The following is a 24,789-nucleotide window of genomic DNA, read 5'->3' as shown; positions in this document are numbered from 1 at the left end:
TTATTTAATAGAGCGAACATTTAACATTTGAGAGTTTTATTTTGTGTTGCCAAGAAAAAGCAGATGAAGTAAGGAGAAGAAAATGGATGAAACAAAACTGCCTCAAGTAATGAGGCGTACAATCATGTTCAAATTTAAATTGTAATTGATTTTCAGAGAAATTAAGTCTCGGAAAAACTAATTCTAGTAGAATATTAAATTTGTTCTATACTTTTCAAAATTTATAAATATCTGTGAGATGAGGGTATAACAATAATTTTTAGATATATTAATTTCTAAGAATATCATCCGATTGTAATTGTTGTTTGTCTCACTTCTCTCTCTGTTCTCAGTTTTCTAAATACTAAACAAAAATTATTTGTTGATATCCAGGAATGTAGGACTTGCTCCAAATATTCCTAAGTTTGTGTGTCTGCAATTGTCACCTATATGTGTCAGGATATTGATATTCGTTTGTTTGTATGACGCCAAAATATTTTCTCATAAGAAAGTTGTTCAATAAAAATTATTAAAAAAACTCCGCAGCAATACATGATAGTTTTGTGAATTTTACGCTATACCCAACAAACAGAGAAAAAGCTCAAAAATGCATGAAAGGAAAAAGAACAAGGGAAGCGACAAAACTAGTAGTCCCTGAGTCCCAATTACTGAATTAAAAAAGATAAAGGAATATTTGCTTGTGGACACCGAACTCTCTTTGGTCATATTGGGCTATTTGGTTTGTTTCCTAGATATAGGGAAATGTAATTCTATGTAAATAAACTCAAGTTTTAAGTTTTTCAAATTTTTCTAAGAAGTATATTGTTTTGGTTTGGTTTACATATAAAATAAGGTGGGAAACCAATGTATGAACTTTTCTTGTATTTGATTTGTATGAAAAAAAAGAAAAAACTTTTGTTGATTTGACATTTCCCACTTTTCTTGTGTTTGGTTAGTCTTTAAGCGTGTAAGGAAAAGTGTATATCGCCACCATGGTAAGATTACTCCCACTAAATACAAATTTATTTGTGATCGTTATGTGAAGTAATCTTAACAAAATAAAAGTGTGAATGTAACATGAACAAATAGTAAATTACTGAATTCATTATAAATATTTGTTTGCCTTAAAAAATCATACAAAACCTGAAATAACATGATTCAATTTCTATGAACTGTGTACCTGATTTGACCTGAAATATACCTGTTTGAGATGAAAAAAATAATCACACGAAACCTATTTTCGAAGAAAAATAATCGAGACCTGTAATACCCTGATTATTCATAATTTTATGAAATATGTACATGAATTAGCCAGAAATTCTTATGAAACCTATAAAAACATTTAAACAACCTGATTAGCCATAAATGTATATACCATAGCAAATCGCATCAAAGCTGCAAATACCAAACATGTACGTAATGGCTGAGGGCTCAGAATCTGGTTAATATCATCATTGTTAGTCATCCAGTGCAATATCAATAAATATTGCAGGTTCCTAATCTCAGAAATTTTGACAATCATTATAGCCTAAACAAAACTGTCTGAACACGAGAAAATACCAACACGGGAGCTCAACAACGAGCACAAATAGCAACCAAAAACTCAACAACATAGAGCTAAACAAGCTCGAATCAGCATAGTAACAGAAAACAGCCACATGAGCTCAACGATGAGCACAAATAGCAACAAAAAACCAACAACATAGAGCTAAATAAGCTCGAATCAGCATAGTAACAAAAAACAGCCACGGGAGCTCGACGACTAGCACAAATAGCAACCACAAACCCAACAACATAGAGCTAAACAAGCTCGAATCAGTATAGTAACAAAAAACAGTCACGAGAGCTCACGACGAGCACTAATAGAAACTAAAAACCCAACAACATAATAACTGATCAATTTTCCTAAACACAAACTAAATCAGCACCAGGAAACACCAACAGTGAACCATATTAACACTAATTAGGAAACACCAACCAACAATGAATAATCCGACGAAATTATGCAAAGTTAGGATTGCTGTCATGATACACACCATAGCATTTAAATAATTCTAAATCAAGCAAAAATCATACAAAAATCATACAAAAATCAAAAAGGCAGTGAAAAAGAAACAAAGCGAATAACATGGCAAAATTATACCTGTAATAGCCAAAATTCAACAAATCAAGCAAAAATCCGACGAAACACCCTCAGAAAGGCAGTGATTTCCCCAAATCCGACAAAAAACATGATGAAAATTTGACAAAATTCGACAAAATCCCCAGCTTTCGTAGATCCGACGTGCGAGGAGAGAAGGAATGGTGGAACTTGGCGGTAACCCTAGCCAACCAAGAAATTTCCCGAAAATATTACAAATCTAACAAAAGGACACAAGAGGAGGGTTTTCCTAGGTTTTCTACTCGTTTTTGGAGAAAATCGCGACGAGCGATTTGGCTGAGATGGAGGAGTTTTCTGCCGCTGGAAACCCTAGAACCCACTGCGAACCAAATCCGCACAAAGAAGGTAAATAAAATGAAATGTCCGAGGTGGACGCGGTGTCAGGAGAGGGAAATGGGTTTTGTGGCTTTTTTTACGAACCAAATAGCCCCTAAAGAAAAAAGTTGATAACATGGAATCATTAGTTAATGCAACAAAAATTTTGGATCCTGTTGGTCCAAAATTTTATTTTTAATCAACCAACAACTTGTTCGTATTCACCTAATTATGCTAATTGTATTAAAAAAATGTTTCCATTGATGGAAATGGATATGCACGCCTTTTGATGGGGATTGAATAGGATTGCTACAAATTTTTTGGATGGACACATAATATGTAGTTGAAAAATAAAAAATAAAAAACTAGGAGAAATCTACACAGGAACACACGAGATTTTTATAGTAGTTTGTATCAAAATCCTACGTCCACTCTTCCTTCTCACGAATGGCCTTATTCACTATGACCGGAATTATCCTTAAATCATACCTCGATTCAGTAAGTTTTACAAACAAGACCCTGGAATCTACCTAAAACTAGATATCCGTCTCCTCACAATAATTAGAAGAAACCTAGCCCTAGCTAGCCACACTTAATTACCCTGGCTTGAGCATGCCAATCCTCAATTATTCTAACTTTAATATACGGTCAAACTTGCAAGTTTGAAATACAAAACCAACCCTAATATAGTTAAAGCACAATTAAAATGATCTTACAACCCTTTTAAAATAAATTGGTTTTCAAACTAATGTTGATAATGATCTGTGAAGAAGCGATGTTGAAGTTGAACGCAAAGGGCATTCCTCCTAGCTGAAACGATCTTTTGATGAGAAAAAGTTGAACGAGGCTCAGAGAATCAAATTCTAACTTACAATCTCTCTCAAACCCTAGAATTTAATCTCACAAACTTGTGCAAATATCCTCTCTCTCTTTCTTGTCCTTGATCTCTTCTCCAATCCCTCCTTAAAAAGACCTTGATTGCATTTGAAAAAGTCCTCTAATCAGTGTCGAAATAGGAGATCAAATTTATGATCAAACGGTTGAGATTGAATCTAAAAATCTATCAAAATGCGTCTAAACCATCAATAGTTAAACAAATCATCGATGGATGCCGATTATCAATGGTTACCTATAGTCCATTGATTGTTTAAATTTTGATTTTTAGAATTCACAGATTGTTTACTATAGTCCAGCGATGGTTGAAGCGATCATCAATGGTTAACTGTAGTCCATTGATGGTTTAATTTCTTATTTTTTAAAAATACAGATTGTCGACTATAGTCCATCGATGATCTATGGACCATTGATGGTTGACTCGTGGCCATCAATGATTAATGGCTAAAATCAACTATTCGTGTTAGTTTTTTATATTGTTTTTGAGCCAAAACTTTTTCTTACCAATTTATTTCTAAAATATATCATCTCATAAACTTATTAGTACCAAATAAGATGTTGTTATTAATCAAACAAGAGATATTGTACGAATAACGTTCTTCGCAAACAAAGGTTTAACAATCTCCCCCTTTTATTAATAACATGACTCCGAATTTGAAATATAAAAAATAAAAACACATGATGAGATATATATTCAGTTCAAGACAAACATATGACATGTATGACATGCAATGTAAGCTCTCCCTACAAATATGCATACGTGAAAAAGAACAGGTAATCCAGAAACTCCTTGTTCGAAACTAAAAACATGAAAACTCCTCCTATAACCAAACAAGGTTGAAAGACTTGTCATGTTGAAACCACTTGTAAACCAAAAATAAAAACTTATAAAAAAGACTCACGATCAACGACAATCAAACTCAGAAAGTTTTCAAGCAGTTTTCAAATTGCTCATTTTCTCCCCCCTTTTGTTTGTTATAAAAAAACATACACCTAGGTTTGTGTAAATCTTTTAACCATTCAGCTTCTATACTAGTAGTATCAAGGGCTATCATTTCTGATTCCATTGTACTTCTAGCAATTACAGTTTGTTTAGTAGATATCCATGAAATAGCTCCTCCTCCTAAAAGGAACACAAATCTAGTGGTGGATTTTACATCTACTGAGTCACTAATCTAATTTGCATCTGAGTAACCTTCTAATACTGATGGATAACCTTTATAATGTAAACCATAATTCATGGTTCCTTTTAGGTATCTTAAAATTATTTCTAGATCATTCTAGTGACTCTTATCAGGATTTGATGTATATCTACTAAGTCTATTTACTGTATTGGCAATGTCAGGTCTGGTGTAGTTTGTCAGGAATCCTAATGATCCAATTATTTGTGCATATTCTCTTTGTGATTGAGGATAACCTGTATTTTTCTTTAGATGTATATTAGAATCATATGGTGTAAAAACAGGTTGACAGTTTGGGTTATAAAAGTTTTTGAGGATTTTCTTTATGTAGTGTGATTGTGATAGCACATATCCATTCTCATTCTTCAAGATTTTAGTGTTAAGAATTAGGTCAGCTTGACCTAAATCTTTCATGTCAAAATTTTGTGATAAAAAGTGTTTGATATTATTTATGGTTTGTATATCAGAACAAAAAATAAGAATATCATCAGCATATAAGCATAAAATCATAATTTTGTTGTTATTATCTATTTTATGATATACACACTCATCTGTTTGATTAATTATAAATCCATAAGATAGTATGGTCTAATCAAATTTCATATGCCATTGTTTTGGAGCTTGTTTGAGACCATATAGTGATCTAATAAGCTTGCATACTTTCTTCTCTTGTCCAGAAGCAACAAATCCTCGGGTTGATCCATGTAAATTTCTTCATCTAAGTCTCTATTTAAAAATATAGTTTTAGCATCCATTTGATGTATTATCAGTTTGTAAATGGATGCTAGAGCTACAAGGACTCTAACGGTAGTAATCCTAGCTACAAGATGTGTCTCAGTTTTGGCCGAAATGCTGTTTTAGCGCGCGTTGACTGTTTTCCTTCTAATTTCCCGATCCGATCTCGGAATAACACGATTCAATGTGCGTTAGAAAGACGGAGAAGAGATCTATAATCTCCCATGGGTGAATCACATGTGGAGTGGACGTAACACGTGTGACACTTTGTCTTTCGTGGATGAAACGTAACTCCCGATGGGATCGTCTCTTTATTATTCTGTCGTCCCATTGATTCATACGCTTCATAAACTCACTTCATACACTTGTCTATGTCAAATAATCCTCCTTGGCTCAGATAATAACACTCATCATCTTCTCTCCATCTTGAGCTGCGTGCGAAAACCTATAGATAATTTTTGATGCCTACACAATTAAAAAGATCTTACAGCCCTTTTAAGACAAACCGTTCTTCAAACTGATGTTGATGATGATCCGTGAAGAAGCTATGTTGGAGTTGAATGCAAAGAGCACTCCTTCTCGCTGAAACAATCTATCGATGTTGAGCATGACGAGAAGAAGTCGAACGAGGCTCAGGGAATGAAATTCTAACTTACAATATCTCTCAAATCCTAGAATTTGATCTCACAAACTTGTGCAAATATCATCTCTCTCTCTCTCTCTCTCTCTCTCTCTCTCTCTCTCTCTCTCTCTCTCTTAATCTCTTCTCCAATCCTCCTTCAATAGACCTTGACTGCATTAGAAATAAGTCATCTAATTAGTGTTAAGATAGGACATCAAATCTGCGATCAAACGGTTGAGATTGAATCTGAAAATATGCTAAAACACGTCTAAATCATTGATGGTTAAACCCGATCATCAATGGTTGATGCCGATCATTGATGGTTTCTTGTAGTTTATCGATTGTTTAAATTTTGGTTTCTAGAATTTACAAATTATTTACTGTCCATTAATGGTTAAAGCGATCATCGGATTGACTGTAGTCCATTGATGATTTGATTTCTCGTTTCTGAAAAATACAAACTGTTGACTATAGTCCATCGATGATTTGTGGATCATGGATGGTTGTCTCGCGACTATCAAAGGTTAATGACTGAAATCAACTATTTGTGTTGATTTTTGCATCATTTTGAGCCAAAATTTTTTCGTACATGTTTATTCCTAAAATATATCATCTCACAAAGTTATTAATACTAAATGAGAGTTTATTATTAATCAAACAAGATATATTGCACGAACAACGTTCTTCCCCAACAAAGTTCTAACATTCATTAGATTAGTAGATTTGGAGTGTTATAATTAATCCAAATCTATTTCACATCCAACCTATTATTGAATAAAGTTGAATTAGAGTTTTTTTCTTTAAAAAAATCAATCTAATTTACTCTAATTGTAAAATCTTATTATACAGGTAAGCATTTTTATGCAGGTACATATCCACACAAAACTGCTCGCATCTACATGTCATATATGTGCTACTTCAACTCAATCCGAGCCGGTTATTTTTTATCGTTTCAGATTCATCTCTCTTTTAACTTTGAATATGTAAAATTTAGATGTTTGATGTCATATATGGTAATAGACGTTAATTCAGCTTCTAATACTTCGCCAATCGCCATGCTGTAAAATTTAATAAAATTTTCTTAATTTTTGTTCTACCTATAGATGTTGTTTTTCTGGATTTTAATATTATTTTGATAGTTTAGATACTTTTTTTTTTATTCCGGACTCCCACTTGTGACCCAAAGTGGGGTCGAAGCTAGTCCTCTGACAGTATTAGTGGAGGCCCAGCCCAAAATGAACTCTCTGGAACCATGACGGCAGAATCGTAAATTTCCGACACATCATAGTCTATTTGTTTTTTCCCTTTTGATTCCAGAAAGATACCGAGATCCTGTGGCCCCTGCAGGAATCCCGTGCAAAGAGGGTCAGTGGAATCTGAGTCCTAATCCTCCTTTACCTTCTACGTAACCAATAAGAACACGCCACGTAATATGGTCAGATTATGGTCGCATGAAACGCGGTCCCTCATGATTCCCCTTCGCTCCTATTATTCCGGAAAAGCAATTTTCCACCGAAGCACCTCGCCGAGATGCGCCCGCATCTTTGTGGGCCCCGCCTCAAGTTGAGAGGGTATCTTTGCGGATGATGTCAGCAAAAGCAACGGAACCCGCACGAAAGCGGGTAGGTCGTCTGGGTACGCGCGGGTGCGTGTAGGCCAAAGTGGGCTCTCGAGTCTCGACCCATCTCTATTTGAGCTCCCCAAAATTCTCTCCAGCTCTTCACTCTCTCTCTCTCTCTAAAACTTGATCGGAGATTTTAGAGAGAGAAAGTTAGAGAGAGATGGAGGTTTTGAGATGGAGAATTTTTCCGCTGGTTTTTCTCATATTTTCTTTCCTCGTGCTTTACATCAAGACCTCATCCAAGGTCTCATTCTCCTCTTTTTCCTGCTTTTTTTTTGATTTTTTTGGTTACAAGAATCATCTTAGATCAGTAACGTGTGATTGGAAGGCAAAAGTTTTATTTTTCCATTGTCTGTATTAATTAGAACTTTAGGTTTGGATGTTTTGATTCCTTAATTCGCGGAACAATGATAATCTCAATCAATTTTATGAATAATTTTTTTTTTCAATCTAAGGAAAAGGTGTTGATTAAAGATTTTATTTTTCCAAAAAATATAGCGACAAAAACCATTATCTGCCTATCTGTTTATTTTGATATATTTATAAAAAAAATATGTATACATGTTTACAAATATTTCTTTCTTTTAATTTTTGACCAGCAATCAAATAGCGATTGTAGTCTTCTCCCCTATGAGCACTACTGGATCTCTAGCAGGCGCATTGTAACTCCAGAAGGAGTAATCAACGGTGCAGGTTAGTGGAAAAAAGTTAATAGAACAAGTTGTTGGTGTTAAATTCTTATCAACTTAGTGCAATTACTAAATTAGTCAATATTTTTTATGGGTTAAATTGGTACAAATGGACAGTTGAGGTCAAAGGAGGGATTATTGCTTCTGTGGTTAAGGGGAAGAATTTTCCTGGATCAATCCCTGTAGTAGATTATGGAGACGCTGTTTTGATGCCCGGTTTGATCGATGTGTATGTTATCTTGTACACTCCTTGTTTTTATTTCAAAGTGCTAGATATAAATAAATGGTATATACAACTGAAATAAATCAGAGTTCATAGTCTCAAATTAAACTATATACGTGCAATTTGTTATACAGAGGTATACATCCCTCCTTATTGGTAATTGTTTGTATCTTTTACTTAAAGACTAAACGCACTCAATGGGGAGTTCGTTATTTAGCATGTTAAGCTGAATATATCCTAATAAATTGTAGCGTAGGAAATTTTTTTAAGATTACTGGACCAACTAGGAAAATGTTTATGCATATAGCCTCTGATTTACTCTTAACTAGTAACTAAAGAATCGAAGGAAATATTCTTTTTGAAGGCTATGTACACTCATTGAAGACTATGCTGGATTAATAATTGAAACCGTATGTACCCTTAATTAGGAATTAGTTATAGACTTACTATGACTAACACACAAAAGTTATTTTGCACATAAGGATTTGTTGCTGTTAATTCACTTTTAGTTTACTTAAAAGACTACATGCATGTAAAAACAGTGGTGGTGTATTTTTGTAGAAGATAAGAGGGGAGCATTGATATTTTTAATTTGTATACTACGTGAGTAGTAGAAAAGGTTTTTGTTTATACAGAAGTCTGTTATATAAATATGCTCATTATTGATTAATTTTTTGTTTATTAACTTTGAGTATCATTTAAAATGTTTTTCCTATTTAAATTTTAATTTAAACTACTTTACGGTTTCAATTGTAAAGCCACTTGCATGTTTTCTTCCATTTGATAATCTTCTCTTCTGAATAATATTCACTTTGGATAATTATCTTTATAAAACTGTCACATATTGCAATTGCAGCCTATTGATCTGATACATTTATGTTTATTAAAGATATCTCTGTTCTCTGTATTCCTTTTGTATGAACTGCAATGTAAAGTGAAATTTCATCATATAATGTACTGTGAAGAAAGCTCAAATTTGATAATCACAAGCCATGTGCAGTGAAAACTTGTATTAGAAGATAGTTAAAGATATGACACTTTAGACAACGATGAACCTTTTGATGAAAGCATGTGGCCTGAGAGTCTGTTAAAATAAAATTGATGTATCATTTACTCACTTTACAAAAGTAGAATATTCATACTGGAGTTTCTTTCTCACAAAGCTTCTGTCATTCAGCCACACACATCTTGATGAACCTGGAAGGGTTGAATGGGAAGGCTTCTCATCAGGGACCAAGGCAGCAGCTGCTGGTACGGTCATATTATTTGACATTGTCACTTTGACATGTTTATTACAATGATTTTTCTTCGAGCATTAGTTATGTTCAATCAATTTATTAATGTTACACGTCCACTCTTGTGGCTGGTCCTTTCAATAAACTGGTATAAGCATCTGATTGTCCAGTCTTTCAAGGATAAGAAAGTTTGAAACTTAGTATACAGTAGAATACAATCCTATCAAGTTCCAGTGTTATTTTATTTGCTGTGGGAAACATTTCTTAATTCACTTGCTACTGTTTTGTTTCTAAATTGTTTCACTACTTTGGAGATTATAAAAAAATTCGGACTTTAGCTAAGCATGTATCATGGTTTCATTCATATTCTAATCTAGAATGGTGATTTATGTTCTCTTTCAGGTGGGATAACAACATTGATTGATATGCCCCTCAACAGTTATCCTTCCACAGTGTCTGTAGAAACACTAAAACTCAAGGTGCATTTCTTATAAAGCTTCTTTCCTACTTTTCGCTTTATACATATAACTAATGAATACTTAATTTGTTGTTTGATGCTATTAGGTCGACGCAGCACATGAGAAAATATATGTTAACTAATGAATACTTAATTTGTTGTTTGATGCTATTAGGTCGACGCAGCACATGAGAAAATATATGTCGATGTTGGTATTGTCTTAATTTGTTGTTTGATGCTATTAGGTCGACGCAGCACATGAGAAAATATATGTCGATGTTGGTATTGTCTCGATCCTTAGTTTTTATTTATTTCTTGTACTTATATATTTGAAATTATTAAAGCCCAAGGCTACCCATACATAAAAAGTAAAAACTACCATGAAACATATCTTTTATGTTGCAGGGTGCCAATTTACATCTACATTTGTTCTCATTTTACCTCCAAATACTTTAATGAGATCGTTCCTGACTTTATTGACATCTTGCATTTCGAAATAGAGGCCTTTCCTTCTATTTAAGTATTTCCTTTGGGTTATTTTTTGTTTGAAGGTTTCTGGGGAGGTCTAGTGCCAGAGAATGCCTTTAATACGACTGCATTGGAGAATCTCCTCAATGCAGGTGCACTTGGACTAAAGGTGCTTATTTAATCTTATGTCATTTGTTGTCCCCACTAGCGCGATTTTTCTTATGTTAATTATCACTATCGTATGTATGGTGTGTTGACAATCAATAAATACCTATCATGAAGGTTTGATTTGGTGTGCTATAAGGGACTGCTAATTTCCATGTCAAATTTATTACTGCATATATTTTCCAGTTTGTGTTAACAGCTTATTGAGGAAAAGTTGTGCGTGAAATCTCTCTTTCCTGTTGCATCTCCTGACATATTTTTCCTGCTTTGTGCAGTCTTTCATGTGCCCCTCAGGAATAAACGATTTCCCAATGACTAATTCAACTCATATCAAGGTGTGTTTTTGGCCACTTAGTTATTTTTTAAATAAAATTTTCTGTGTTCAGTCATTGGTTTTTAGTTTACTTCATTGTAAGTATTGATACTTAATTAATTAACACTTTGAACATGCTGTGCCTTATTTTTCCTCTGTTTTGCATTACAAAGATAATGCGATTTACTTTTTCTTTTGCTCATTTGCTCATTCCTGAAAGTCTTACCTTCTTTTATAGGAGGGATTATCTGTGTTGGCAAAGTTCAAAAGGCCTTTGCTTGTCCACGCGGAGGTAGTTTTGGATTCTGAAAGCAACCTGAACCATGATAGCAAAGGTTCTGATGTTCGGTCCTATGAAACATATCTTAGGACCAGGCCACCCACATGGTAACTTGGCAACCACATTTTCCTTTTTAATAGTTAGAATAAGGTTTCACTAGATTTCCATAACGTGTTGCCTTCAACTTCCAAGTACTTAAGTTCAATTTTTCTAAAGTTTTGATCCCTTCAATCAAATAATTGCGCAAAGATACAACCACTTAGGGACATTTTCAGTATCAATAAGAAATTTCATATTAAGTAGAAAAACCTGAAGGCTTCTGCCCACTCCTGTAGGCCAGTTTCAAGGAACAGTGAGTTTGAAAAATAGCCAGCAAATTCAAACTGTCTGCAAACCAAATCTTTTTATGCCCGCAATATTTCTTTTTTGCTTTGAAATTTAAATTCTAATATTTTAACCTTTTTGTTTGGCAGTGTTCTTGCCATCCTAATCAGGATGATGTGTATAACACATGTCATTATCTAGATACAATAGTGCAATAATAGTATGCACTTAAATGTGCCCCTTCATTTTGGCCCAAAACACATTCTGTTGGTGAATTTTTCTTCAACCGAACTTTGCTTTTAGGGGCTGTTTGGTTGGTTTCCTAAAAACCAAGAATAGGAAATGGGAGCATGGAAATCTCTCATTTCCTATTTTCAACCATTTTCATCCCTAAAACTTACCCCAACATTTAATAAAATATTATTTTATCATCCAACTCATTTAATGAAATATTATTTTATCATCCAACTCATCTAATAAAATATTATTTTTATCATCCATCATCTAATAAAATATTATTTTTATCATCATATCATCCAACTCATCTCATCTCATCCCATCTCATATTTAAAAATCAATCACATCATCCAATAATATTGTGACAACTCATCTCATCTCCTTAAACTTTCATCTCCACCCATTTCCTCCAAAAAAACAAGGAAATTGATTTCCTTAAGTGTGAGTCACATCATCCAATAATATAATAACAACTCATCTCATCTCATCTATTTTCTTATTTTTAAGAATGAACCAAACACCAGAAAAGAACCTATTATAGGAAATATGTTTCTTATAATACATTTCCTTATTTTTTTAGCCAACCAAACAACCTCAAAATAAGTTTTCTTAAAAAAATCACTCACATCATCCAATAATATGACGACAACTCATCTTATCCCATCTCCTATTTCTTTAATTTCCTTCTTTTTTTTCCAACCAAACAACCTTAAAATAAAATTTCTAACAAATAGGTTTCCTATTCTTTGATTTCCCTTTTTTTTAACAAACAAACAGACATGTTTAAAATAGTTTCATTTTTTTTAATGTCCTTTCAGGGAAGAAGCAGCTATCAGAGAGTTGCAAGAAGCAATGCAAGAGACAAGAGGGGCTCATGTACATATTGTTCACTTGTCAGATTCAAGAACATCATTAGATCTTATCAAGGTATAAACCAGCATATCTTTTTTCGTGAAATGTTGTCGTGTCTACATATCAGTTTCTGATGTGTGTATGACTTTTATCAAATAGCTCAGACATCTCCTAATCACATGAAATATATCCGGTATAAAAGTTTGTTTGTTTTCCTTCTTTGCCCAACTTTCAAACTGAGTGAACGTTGAGTTTAACAGTATTATATCAAGTTCATGCTTCAGTGTTTAAGCCACAAGTTTTCAGACATATCATGTATCCGGATTATGATGGACAGTTTTTTTCATCGACCATCGGGTGTACCACCACTTCCAGCACAAATTGTTTAAGCATTTTCATTCCGATTATAGACATTTTGTCTTATCGGAACAATTTAATGTCAGGCAATTTCGTTTTGTTTTGATGATTTCATCTCATAAACTATAACATTACAATAAATTAGGTTTATATGCTATACCTCATTTACCGTGTATGAAAAAACTCATGGAATCCAATTAGAAACTATAAGCTTTAACAGTTTCATATCTTTATTCTATCAGCATTCGTATATTAACTTAATAATCTCTGCAAGCGCAACTACTGTTCCTTCGAGTTATTTATTTTATTTCTGATTGAGGGATCAGATGGGTCAGTTTTTTAAGGCATTTACAATTTACAAATTATTTTTTGCATCATTTTTCTGCTGTACTTGAAGGACGTGAAAAGAAATGGTGCCAGTTTGAGTGTGGAAACATGTCCACATTACCTGGCATTTTCATCAGAAGAAATAATGGATGGAGACACTCGCTTTAAATGTTCTCCACCTATACGCGAGGAAGCTAATAGACATAAATTATGGGAGTCTTTGCTGGTATGATGATCACTTCTATATTATTCATTTGATTTTATTTGCTAACTTCTGTTTCTGAAAATAATGTAAACCAGTATATTGGGAAGAACACTTAAACTATATTTGTTAAGTTGCGTTTTTAACTATTTCAGGATGGACACATTGACATGTTAAGTTCCGATCATTCACCATCAGTACCAGATCTCAAGCTCCTTGAGGAAGGAAACTTTCTAAAGGCGTGGGGTGGGATATCATCTTTGCAGGTACACTCTTGAGCTCCTATGTGGATTTATCTAATCGACGTTTAACTTATCACAAACAATTTAAGCATTTCTTCTTTGTTTATGCAATCTACGTTTTTTTCCTGTTGGCTTGAATACCGGAAAAAGATTACTAGTATGTCCCCGTTTGCAGTATGTTCTTCCAGTGACATGGACTTATGGGAGAAAATATGGACTCACGTTAAGTCAGTTGGTAACACTGTGGAGTGAGAGGCCAGCAAAGCTGGCAGGCCAACACCTCAAGGTTCCATATCCATTCACAATATTATCATTCATGTAACATATGCGAAGGAATTCTTTTACTAACAGTCAATTCCTGTTATTCATCAGGGAGCCATTGTAACCGGAAATCACGCAGATCTTGTTGCTTGGGAACCTGATCTGGAATTTGAACTGGATGAGAACTACAAAACATATCACAAGCATCCGGTATCCTTTTGATCCCTTAATTCATTCAGTTAGTGAAGTCATGTGCCTGTGCTATTCAGTTAATTATATTTTCTGTCCTTTTCACAGATCATTATCAGTTGTTTTGTAGAAAAACCAAAGTTTGTTCATAATTCAACCGGAATTATAAAAAAACTATTAGAACTTTGTTGAAAACCAAGCATTTGTCATAATTCAATGAAGGATGCTTGTGCGATGTCTATTTATCCGGGTAGCCTGAACTATTGAAAATTTGTATGCCGTGATTAGATACATGAAAATTGATCATATTTTTCCTTGTTTGTTCTCTGTAGAGTATATCAGCCTACATGGGGAAGCGTCTTTCAGGAAAAGTATTGGCAACTTTCGTGGGAGGGAACCTTGTGTATGGTGATGAAAAGCATGCTCCAAGAGCATGCGGTGCTCCTATTCTTGCAAAGGAGAGACCGATCTTTGCAAAGGAGATAGCAGTTGTAAGTAAAAGGCCATTTAGTATTGTTGGAGTGAAATTAGATCATTTTTTGTGATAAGTGCGCACACACCCTTGTACAATACTGGTGTTGTCAATTAAACCCCTAAATGTTTTATTAGTATTTACACCCCTGAACTTCAGACGACATCATTTTTTCCCCTTCAACTTATATGACAATTAGTCCTTTTTCAGTTAAACCGAGGGCAAAAGGCGATTTAAAATCACCTGATTTTCCCCCCCACGTGACGTGTCAAACTAAGTTGGGAAATAATGTCGTATGGAGTTTAGAGGGTGTAAATGCTAATAAAATAGTATAGGGTGTGTATAAGTGACTGTGCTCTCATAGCATTGAAGGTGTATCTGCCAGTACCCTATTCTTTTTTATAATAGCATCTCAACTTGATCTTTATAGTTCATGGATCAATTTTAGAAGGGGAAAAGAACTTTACAGTAGGCCATAACCAACCTTTTATTGCTTTTCTCATGCAGGAGTAAACTGTACAAACATTTATTTAGCTTCTGCTGTGCTTCTCGTCGTGAGATGGTCTCTCTCCATTTTTCACTCTGACTGTAAATATCCTTCTCTGATAAGCAAAAATGTACTTTTATTTCAGCGCAAAACAGCTGAAGCGTTGTTCTTCTAGCATGTAGCATGTATAGTCTTGTATCATTCAGTTCAAGCTGACTTGTTCCTGAATAATGTAAATAAAATTTTCGGCTCCGATGTTGCCTCATTTGAGAGCAAACTATATGAAGAACTGAACTGGCAATCTGTTTTCAATTATGCGAATTTCTTGTGGTTTTCTGTTGTTGAAAGTTGCATGTTTCTTTCTCTGTTGATGCATTGCTAATGCTTGCTGCTCATAAATCAGGAAAGGAGGATTTTGCTCTTTCCCATCTCCTGTTAATGCTAGGATAGTAACACCTGTCAGTGCTAGGGAGGAATATATTTGCTCCTTTTTGGCAAACTGCATAATCTAGATATTTTGCATAGAATATGTTAGAATTAATATAAAACTATAATCCTCGATCATCACCATAACTTCGAAGTTTTAGTGTAATGGTTAGAGGAACTAAATTTAAGATGGTATCAGAGCAACCCAGGTTCAAATCCCACCAGCCACGAATTAAATGCGGATTTTCTAAAAATTGACACCGCTACGTGAGTTCAGGTTTCGACCCATAAAAATGGGCGCTCAACCTGCGGGGGCATGTTAGAATTAATATAAAACTATAATCCTCGATCATCACCATAACTTCAAAGTTTTGGTCTAATGGTTAGAGGAACTAAATTTAAGAGAATACTCTGGGGGTAAATAACACTAAACCCCCTAGAACTTCCAACATTTTGTAGTAACCCCCCAAACTTTCAAAATTGCAAGAAACACCGAATAACTTTCCTCATTTTGAGAATAACCCCCACAAACTTGAACATAGAAACAACATAAACAGTTTGACTGTTGAAAGTAACCGGGGTTTATTGTAGTCTATCCAAAAGATATTGGTGGGTTTATTGAAGTTTTTAAACAAAATGCTGAAAGCCCTTGGAGGTTTAGTGTACTTTTACTATAGAAAATAAGATTGCAAGGAAAAAAAGATTTTATATATCTGATTTCCATACGATAATGTATTTATATTGGCACGATATTCTTTGTTTATGTGATTTTACTGCTTATAAGGATATATTATGTAGTATTTTGTGAAACCCGGCAAAGTTGAGCGATTTTAGTGAAAGTTTCACAGTTCAGGGGCGTTGTGCAACAAGTACTAAAGTAAAGGGGGTCCTGTGACATTTACTAATATTTTCCGCGCGAAAAGGATAATGTTTATTTGCACGTGTTCAAATCTCAGGCATTAACTAAACTGTATCCTCTCTGATAAAGCCCTAAAACGCCCACGCTCAATGCTCTCCGCTTTTGATGGAGGCTTTGAAGCTCAACTGCTTCAATCAATTCAAAAATCCCCCCCTCCTTCGCCCTCACCTCACTTTACCCTCTCTCCTCAGCTCAAATCCCCCAAAAATTAGGGTTTCAAAAAACAAAATCTCCACCAACGCTATCCCAAACCCTAGAATTCCCACTGAGTCCGACGAGGTCAAGACTAGAGAACCTGGGATTCTCGACAAGAAATCGATCTCCGATGAGCTTCGAAGAGAAACTTACGAGACCCTTGAATGGCCTTCGGTGTGCTGTCAAGTCTCCGCCTTTGCGTCAACGGCCATTGGCCGAGCTCACTGCCGGAGCGCGAGGCTGAGAGTTGGGAGGAATCGAGAGGAGAGCGAGAAGCTCCTGCAGCAGACGGAAGCTGCTGTTTTGTTACCGAATCCGTTGGATTTCTCGGGGGTTGATGACGTGTCGGAGTTTGTGAGGTTGGCTGTTGATGGGGGTTTGCTTACAGTCCCGGAGCTTTGTGCTGTTGAACGGAGTCTTCGATCTGCGAGAGGAGTTTTCGAGCAGCTGGAAGGGATTGCTTTGAGAGGAGAAGGTTCCGACAGGTGATTACCTAGCTCCTTGTTCTGCAATTTTTCTGTGCTAATGTTGGATACAATGTGATAATTAACAATATAATGGGATATTAAGGTGTTAGCTCTCATAACAAGCGAAAAAGGGAAAATGGAGATTCACGTTTTATTGGATAAATAACATTCACTTCAGAATAAGGGATAATTCTGCGGTGTGGAGCCAGTAAAATAGGCTAATCTGTATGCTTGTCTAAGTTTGCTTAGGGTCTTGGACTCTCTTTTGATAAATATTGGTCTTCAGGTTAACGAGCATGTCAATAATAGATCCATTCATTCAGGGAAAAGCACAATTTCATGAAAATGGAGTTGATTTTTTTTATTCTTTTAAGTCCTTTGACTCGAATTACCAACATGTAACTGGGCTTTGTATACTTTGAGATATCTTATCGTTCATGTACATAACAATTCTGGCTGGATCCAATTCCTGCTCAAAATAGTTGAAATAGAATAAGATCAACACTTGACAATGCTTCCTTTGTATGTTGTCTGTGTTTTTATAGGCAAGATGTACATAGGATCATGTTATATAGGGTTGCAACATCGATAAGACCTTACAGTGGCTGACAATTAAGTGAATATGAGTTACATAGTTCTTAAAGAATGTGGCACTTTGTTGAGATTTGGATGGTTGAAACTTAGCATGGAGCTACCACCACTGAAACCCGTGAATAGCCTGTTTTTTTTTTTCTTGGACTAATCAGTTTGAAGTGCTTTGGAACACTTGAATATGGATTGTCTTTTTGAAACTTTTATTAAATTTTTTCTCTATCGTTTTCTTTTGTCTAAAAATCTTATGGATTTATATTAATATCTGCTGAAATATTTAGATATGCAGCTGTATTAGTTTTTTCTTGAATTTGCATCTAAACAGGTACCATCCTCTTCTCGAAATTCTACAGAATTGTGATTTTCTGACGGAACTGGCAAACAAAATAGGATTCTGTATTGATTGTACTCTTTCTACAATCCTGGATCGAGCTAGCACAAAGTTGAAAACTATTAGGTCAGAGAGGAAGAAGAATGCAGAGAAACTGGAATCCGTTCTGAAGGAAGTATCTGTGAAGGTTTTTCAATCCGGTGGCATTGATAGTCCTCTAGTTACAAGGCGGCGGTCAAGAATGTGTGTTGGCATCAAGGCTTCACACAAATATTTGCTTCCCGAAGGTATTGTACTAAGTGTGAGTAGCTCCGGGGCCACATACTTTATGGAGCCAAGAGATGCTGTTGAACTGAATAACATGGAAGTACGGCTTGCAAATTCTGAGAGAGCTGAAGAACTTGCTATTCTAGGCTTCCTCACATCTGAAGTAGCAATTTCAGAGACAAAAATAAGGCATTTGATGGAGAAGATTCTGGAATTGGATCTTGCATGTGCTAAGGGTGCATATGCAAAATGGGTAGGTGGTGTTCTCCCAGTTTTCAGTGAGAGCCATGAAAAAGTAGAGTCAGATAGAGAGGATTTGTCAGTTGATATTGATGGCATTCAGCACCCATTGCTCCTAGAACCTTCGCTTAAGAGATTGTCTACTGTTTCAGTTTCAGATGCTGACCCTGAGAAGTTAGTTAAAGGTGAAAGTCCTGTTCCTTTAGACATCAAGATAGGCCATGCTAAGAAGGTGGTAGTAATTTCTGGACCTAATACTGGAGGGAAAACTGCAACCATGAAAACTCTGGGTTTGGCATCTATTATGTCCAAGGCAGGTATATTTTTGCCAGCAAAGAATACACCTAGGCTTCCATGGTTTGATCAGATTCTTGCTGATATTGGTGATCACCAGGTAGTCTAATCTACTCTTTGAAGAGAATGTATGTAGTGTCTTGGTGAACAAATTTTGATTTCGTCTCTAAGAAACTCTTTACTTTTCTGGATTGAAGTCACTGGAGCATAACCTTTCTACCTTCAGTGGGCACATTTCACGACTGTGCAAAATATTTGAAGTCATATCGAAAGAATCGCTAGTACTCATTGATGAAATTGGCAGTGGAACCGATCCTTCGGAAGGTGTGGCTCTTTCCACCAGCATCTTGCAGCATCTAGTGGACTCTGTCGATATAGCTTTGGTGACTACACATTATGCAGACTTGAGTAATCTGAAAGCTATTGATTCCAGATTTGAGAATGCTGCAATGGAGTTTTGCATCCAAACTTTGCAACCTACATACAGGATAATGTGGGGAAGCACCGGTAATTCTAATGCTCTGAGCATCGCTAAATCAATTGGATTTGATCAGGAGGTGCTTAACCGTGCTCAAGAATGGGTAGAAAAATTAGTGCCTGACAAACAAAAGGAAAGGCAGGGTTTTCTATATCAGTCTTTAATGGAGGAAAGAAATCTTTTGGAGGCCCAAGCAAGGGAAACTGCATCTGTTCTATCAGAAGTTAAAAAACTGTACCTCGAGGTATTCTTTTTATATTTGATCGAATGTGCACTCATTCTAACTGATTAGCATATGAGTACATGACATGTTGTAATATGATTATGAGCAGTTGAGGTTAATCATAGAAATATTGAACCGGTGGGTCTGTGATACCCACGTTTGCTTCAACTTAACACTTCAATTTTCCAAATGATAAAAAATTTAACAGGTAGTTATATGAAAATGGTCATATCTGTTCGAAGAGAAACCTCTGCATTTCAGGTGCCATAGCTTGTTCTGTTTTTACTGTGCGAATTGCCACAGTTTGAGTGACATAAGGATTAGTTTATATGTCTTCTCACATGTCAACATGAACCAAGAAACATAGAATTGTATGCTGCTGTTAAAACACAGAAGTCAGATAGCATATGCTTTGTTGTACAGAAAAGAAGAAAATATACTGAAAAGTGGACATTGTGATTATCCTCCCATGAAATTAAGGAGCATGAGTAGAAGAACAATCTTTAATTTAAATGAATTTACATTGAAATCAAACTGATCGTATCTCATATTAACCTTAAGTGGAAGGTGGAAATTACATTAAGATTTGACTTATCAAAATATTGTGATATATGAGTTTTCTTTACATCGATTTTTAGTCGTTATTTCCATATAGGCAGGGAAGCAGCTGGAACATTTTCTCTTGTACTCTAGATTGTGTTGTATCATATGATTTGTATGACCATATTAATGCTTTAAAAAGTAGTCCATTAATATGACCCACATGTCTCATGCAAGAATTTTTTTTTAAACAATCTCTCACTTTTGCTCAATGCTAGATCTGCAATCTGAAGTTTTTTTTTCTTTTCAAAAGATTTGTAAATGACTTCAGTAAAATAGTTTATCAACACAAAATATTCCGTTACTATTTCCAGCATGTAAACTGCATATTATGTAATTTCTTGTTTATACCATCTCTTACTTTGTTGGGGATTCAAAGGTTAGTTTAAGTAATAAAAAGACTGAGAGCATAAACTGTTTTTGGTTTCACCAAACTGATTTTTTTTCTTACTATTGTGTGTATACAGCTACAATCCGAGGCCACAGACCTTGATAGACGTGAGGATGCACTGAAGGCTAAAGAAGTCCAGAGGTTACAACAAGAGTTGAGGTCTGCAAAACATCAGATGGATGCTGTAGTTAAAAACTTTGAGATGCAACTCCAGAAAGCAAATCCTGTCCAGGTCAGTTCCATAATTAGAGGGTCAGAAGCTGCAATTTCTTCCATTGTTGCTGCTCACAGTCCGAGTGAGTTGTTATATGAACCAGCAGACAGCCACAAATCATATATAACAAAAATTGGAGAGAAAGTATATGTTAAAGGCTTGGGAACCAAACTAGCTACTGTCACTGAAGTGGGTGCGGAAGATGGGTCTGTCATGGTCCAATATGGAAAAATAAAGGTGCGAGTGAAAGGAAGGGACATAAAACCAGTGCAGAGTAATGTTAAGCATACACCAAATGGTGGTTCTTCAAACTTAAAATCGCAGGTGAGTAGCGTAATCGTAGTGTTCTCAGCTTTCCTCTGAATGATATGTAGTATTCTTGGAAGACAGATATGAGAAATGACATAAAAGCATAACTGTGATTTATTACTGATATTATCAGTATGTGATGGCAACGGTGACAACCATGTTAGCCTTAGCCTTTGGAGGTATAACCACATGCCATAGTCCTCATGGTTATGAGGCCAATCTACCACTACTGATGCATTTGACCCACTCCTTCCATTATATAACAGATAGGACTTATGATATAATTAATATTTAATCATAATAAATATAAGTGTGTAGATATAGTGGTTTCTTTCAAATAGGTTCATTGTTTTTTGTTTTTCCTGTGCAATGTGTTGTTACAATTCTACGTTTTCAACTAGTGAATGACTGGTTTACATCGAGTAAGTGCAGGCTAAAAATATCTGATTGTGTAATCTACTATGTTCTAATCTTTAAAAGGAGGTGCATTTTTAGCATTATCTTACGAATTGTTTCATATGCTTGCTGAAAATTGTTTGACTGTACTTACCCTGGTTACCAATTTCAAACCTGTAAGATTTATGCATGGAGTAGAAATTCTTTTCTGCATAATTTCTAATGATGTTTTATTAGTGCCCAATCCATTTGGTATGTCCATACAACAGAACAATCATACTGATTTAGGAATTGGAAATGCACCAACTGGAGCTGAATTTGTTTCTTATCTATTGAATCTCATGGATGATAACATATTGCAGAAACAAGAAAGAAGAACTAAAATGAACGAAAACCAAGCTGAAGAGACTTCTTTTGGGCCAGCTGTGAAAACTTCAAAGAACACAGTCGATCTCCGAGGCTTGAGAGCTGAGGAAGCTTCTCATTATCTCGGCATGGCCATTTCAGGATGCAAATCCTATAGTGTTCTCTTTATTGTTCACGGGACAGGCACTGGCGCCGTGAAGGAACGAGCTCTTGAGATACTCAGGAATCATCCTTGTGTTTCCAAGTTTGAAGAAGAAAGCCCCATGAACTATGGATGCACGATTGCATATATTAAGTGATCCTTGATTGTCAGATCATGGTGAGGTTTGCTTCTAATTACTACTACTTGGGTTTTCGCACCTTATTGTTAACATTTTGATGCAAAATTCTTTTCATTGTCTGTTTTTTTTGTCACTTGTGTTGATTTAAGTCAAAATTGTTAATATCTTAGTGAGAGCTAAAACAGATTTAGATTTAAATAACTTAGATTGACATAAATAAAACATCTCAATATTCAATTTGATTAAGTTGCTTCCAGCTTTGGATGAGAGGCAAATGACGCTTATGTATTTTTCTTGTATTATCATGCAGTCTCTGCGGTGTTATGATGCGAGGGATAAAGGTGTAAACGGATTGGAAACAATGCGATAATGAGGGGAAAAGCTAGAGGTTCTGGCTGCATGTGCTGTTGAGCATTCTATGTAACTTTATGACCTCTCACTATTTTTATTAATGCGATAGCCTGTTTTTTCATTAGAAATAGAGTGGAAATATCTATTACTTGTAACCATATTCCTCATGGGCATTCTTACGCCTCGTTTGGTAAATGGGAATCGAGTTAAGTGAGAATAAAATAAAATAAGGAATGAGATGGAATAAATATGAAAATGAAATGTTCATTTCCATTCTTATGTTATATGAGAATGAAATGTTCATTTCCATTCTCATGTTTAGTTCCTATTAGAAAATGAAACGAGAATGACAATCTTTTACTTTTGGTATTAGATTACTAAAGATCAATCACGGTATACTTGGAATTTAATTTAGCTGTTTGTTTACCACTTAAGTTTGAATTATAAGAAATGAAAATGAGAGTTTTAGGTTCCGAACACACATCATGCTCGGTACTAAACACGCATCATGCTCGGTACCAAACATTGAGAAGTGAAAATTGGTATTTCATTTTCACTCACTCTCACGTGCCGATAAGACGTTAGGTTTATTTCATGGGATACTTTGTCCTTTTCTGCCCCTCAATTTCAAGGGGTATTCACCATTCAACCATTTTTCTAGTTAAAATGAGGCAAAAGGGTTATTTATCATCACACGGCATCTGAAATTTACTTGGAAATGATCCCAGTTGAAGTTTATGGCGTGTACGTCATTAGTCATATAGAAAAGCCAAAAACAAGTTTCTCGAATAGTCTGCGGAACACGTGTTGCCCATCTAACTCTATATTATCTACTTTATATATATTATATATATAATATATATTATATATATATATGAAACTCCTATCAATCTTAAGTGGATAGGAAATTAGTTGTCCATGCTCAAACTTTTTATTCCATAGATCCTTGCCTAGGGATCCTGTCCATTATATGAAGGACTTTTTATATTAATAATGCAGTGCGTAAAAGTTGCGTGGATAACTATTCCACTAGCCCTTAAAGTTGTAGGAGTCTTGCTCTCTCTCATCTCTCTCTATACTACTCTATATATATATTATATATATAACTATACTATATATATTATATATATAATAGTATATATAACTATATATATATATAATATGAATGGTATGCTTGTACCAGCACAATTTTTTATCTTGGTAGTAGATGTGTCAAGTCCCCATCCACGTCATTACCCATGTGAACTTGCGTCCCACATTTGAATGAGTGGAGGCGGAATTTGCACACTCTACCAAGCATAACTTTTGTGCTTGTAGCCAGCGATACCCATATTTCTCTATATATATAATATATACTATATATATATATTAATATATGAGAAAATGGTAGTATAGCTTGTCAGTACCAAGCACAATATTGTGCTTGTAGTGGATGTGTCACATCCCATCCACTCATTACCATTGTGAGATGTGCATCACCATACTGTTGACATGAGTGGAGGGAGATTGTGACCTCATACATACCAAACCCACAATTATTTTATTTGGTCCGAACGCATAACCTATTCTCTCTCTCTCATCTCTCTCTCCTCTCTCTCTATATATATATTATATATAATATACTATATATATGTATAGAGAGAAGAGAGAGAGAAGAGAGAAATGGGTATATTGGTACCACAAGGATCCTTGGTGCTGATGTGACACACTCTGCCATGACATTCCACCTGAAGATTGGCAGCCGCACAACTCCAATGTGTGATGTATCGACAAGATTGTGTCTACATCACTACAACGGATCCTTGGCCAGTATACCCATAATTTCCTCATATATATAATAATATAAAACCCAAACAAAAGTTTTCGAAATTGCCGCGAACACTGTTGGGCCATCAAGTGACTACCCAATGTGATATATAGTATACTATATATATATATATATATTATATATATATATATATATATATCTATTATACCTATATATATATACTATATATATATATATATATATATATATAATATAATGAATATAATCACATAAAAACCTAAACACAAGTTTTCGAAAGTTTGCGGAACACATGTTGGGCCCATCAAGTGACTGCCTTTTACATATATATTAGGTTTTATACACGTGCAATACATGTAGTTAAATATCATGATTA

General features: G+C 35.0%; 1 protein-coding gene across 1 annotated transcript; it reads left to right on the top strand.

Annotated features, from left to right (window-relative positions):
* LOC109831252 (endonuclease MutS2-like) lies at window positions 7,609-22,785 on the top strand. Its single transcript, XM_020398589.1, has 22 exons — window positions 7,609-7,752; window positions 8,108-8,201; window positions 8,315-8,426; window positions 9,598-9,671; window positions 10,058-10,134; window positions 10,288-10,324; window positions 10,664-10,749; window positions 11,021-11,080; window positions 11,297-11,445; window positions 12,718-12,826; window positions 13,506-13,661; window positions 13,793-13,903; window positions 14,055-14,165; window positions 14,252-14,350; window positions 14,662-14,820; window positions 15,637-15,722; window positions 16,708-17,313; window positions 18,212-19,118; window positions 19,216-19,740; window positions 20,787-21,248; window positions 21,992-22,314; window positions 22,587-22,785. The coding sequence occupies exons 1-21, from the start codon at window positions 7,669-7,671 to the stop codon at window positions 22,292-22,294; spliced, it is 4,407 nt and encodes a 1,468-aa protein (XP_020254178.1). The 5' UTR covers window positions 7,609-7,668; the 3' UTR covers window positions 22,295-22,314; window positions 22,587-22,785.

The sequence above is a fragment of the Asparagus officinalis genome, chromosome 1 (genome assembly GCF_001876935.1).
Source record: "Asparagus officinalis chromosome 1, Aspof.V1, whole genome shotgun sequence".
Taxonomy (NCBI): Eukaryota; Viridiplantae; Streptophyta; class Magnoliopsida; order Asparagales; family Asparagaceae; genus Asparagus; species Asparagus officinalis.
Note: the sequence above shows the minus strand (reverse complement) of the source record. Positions and strands in the feature narration are given on the sequence as shown.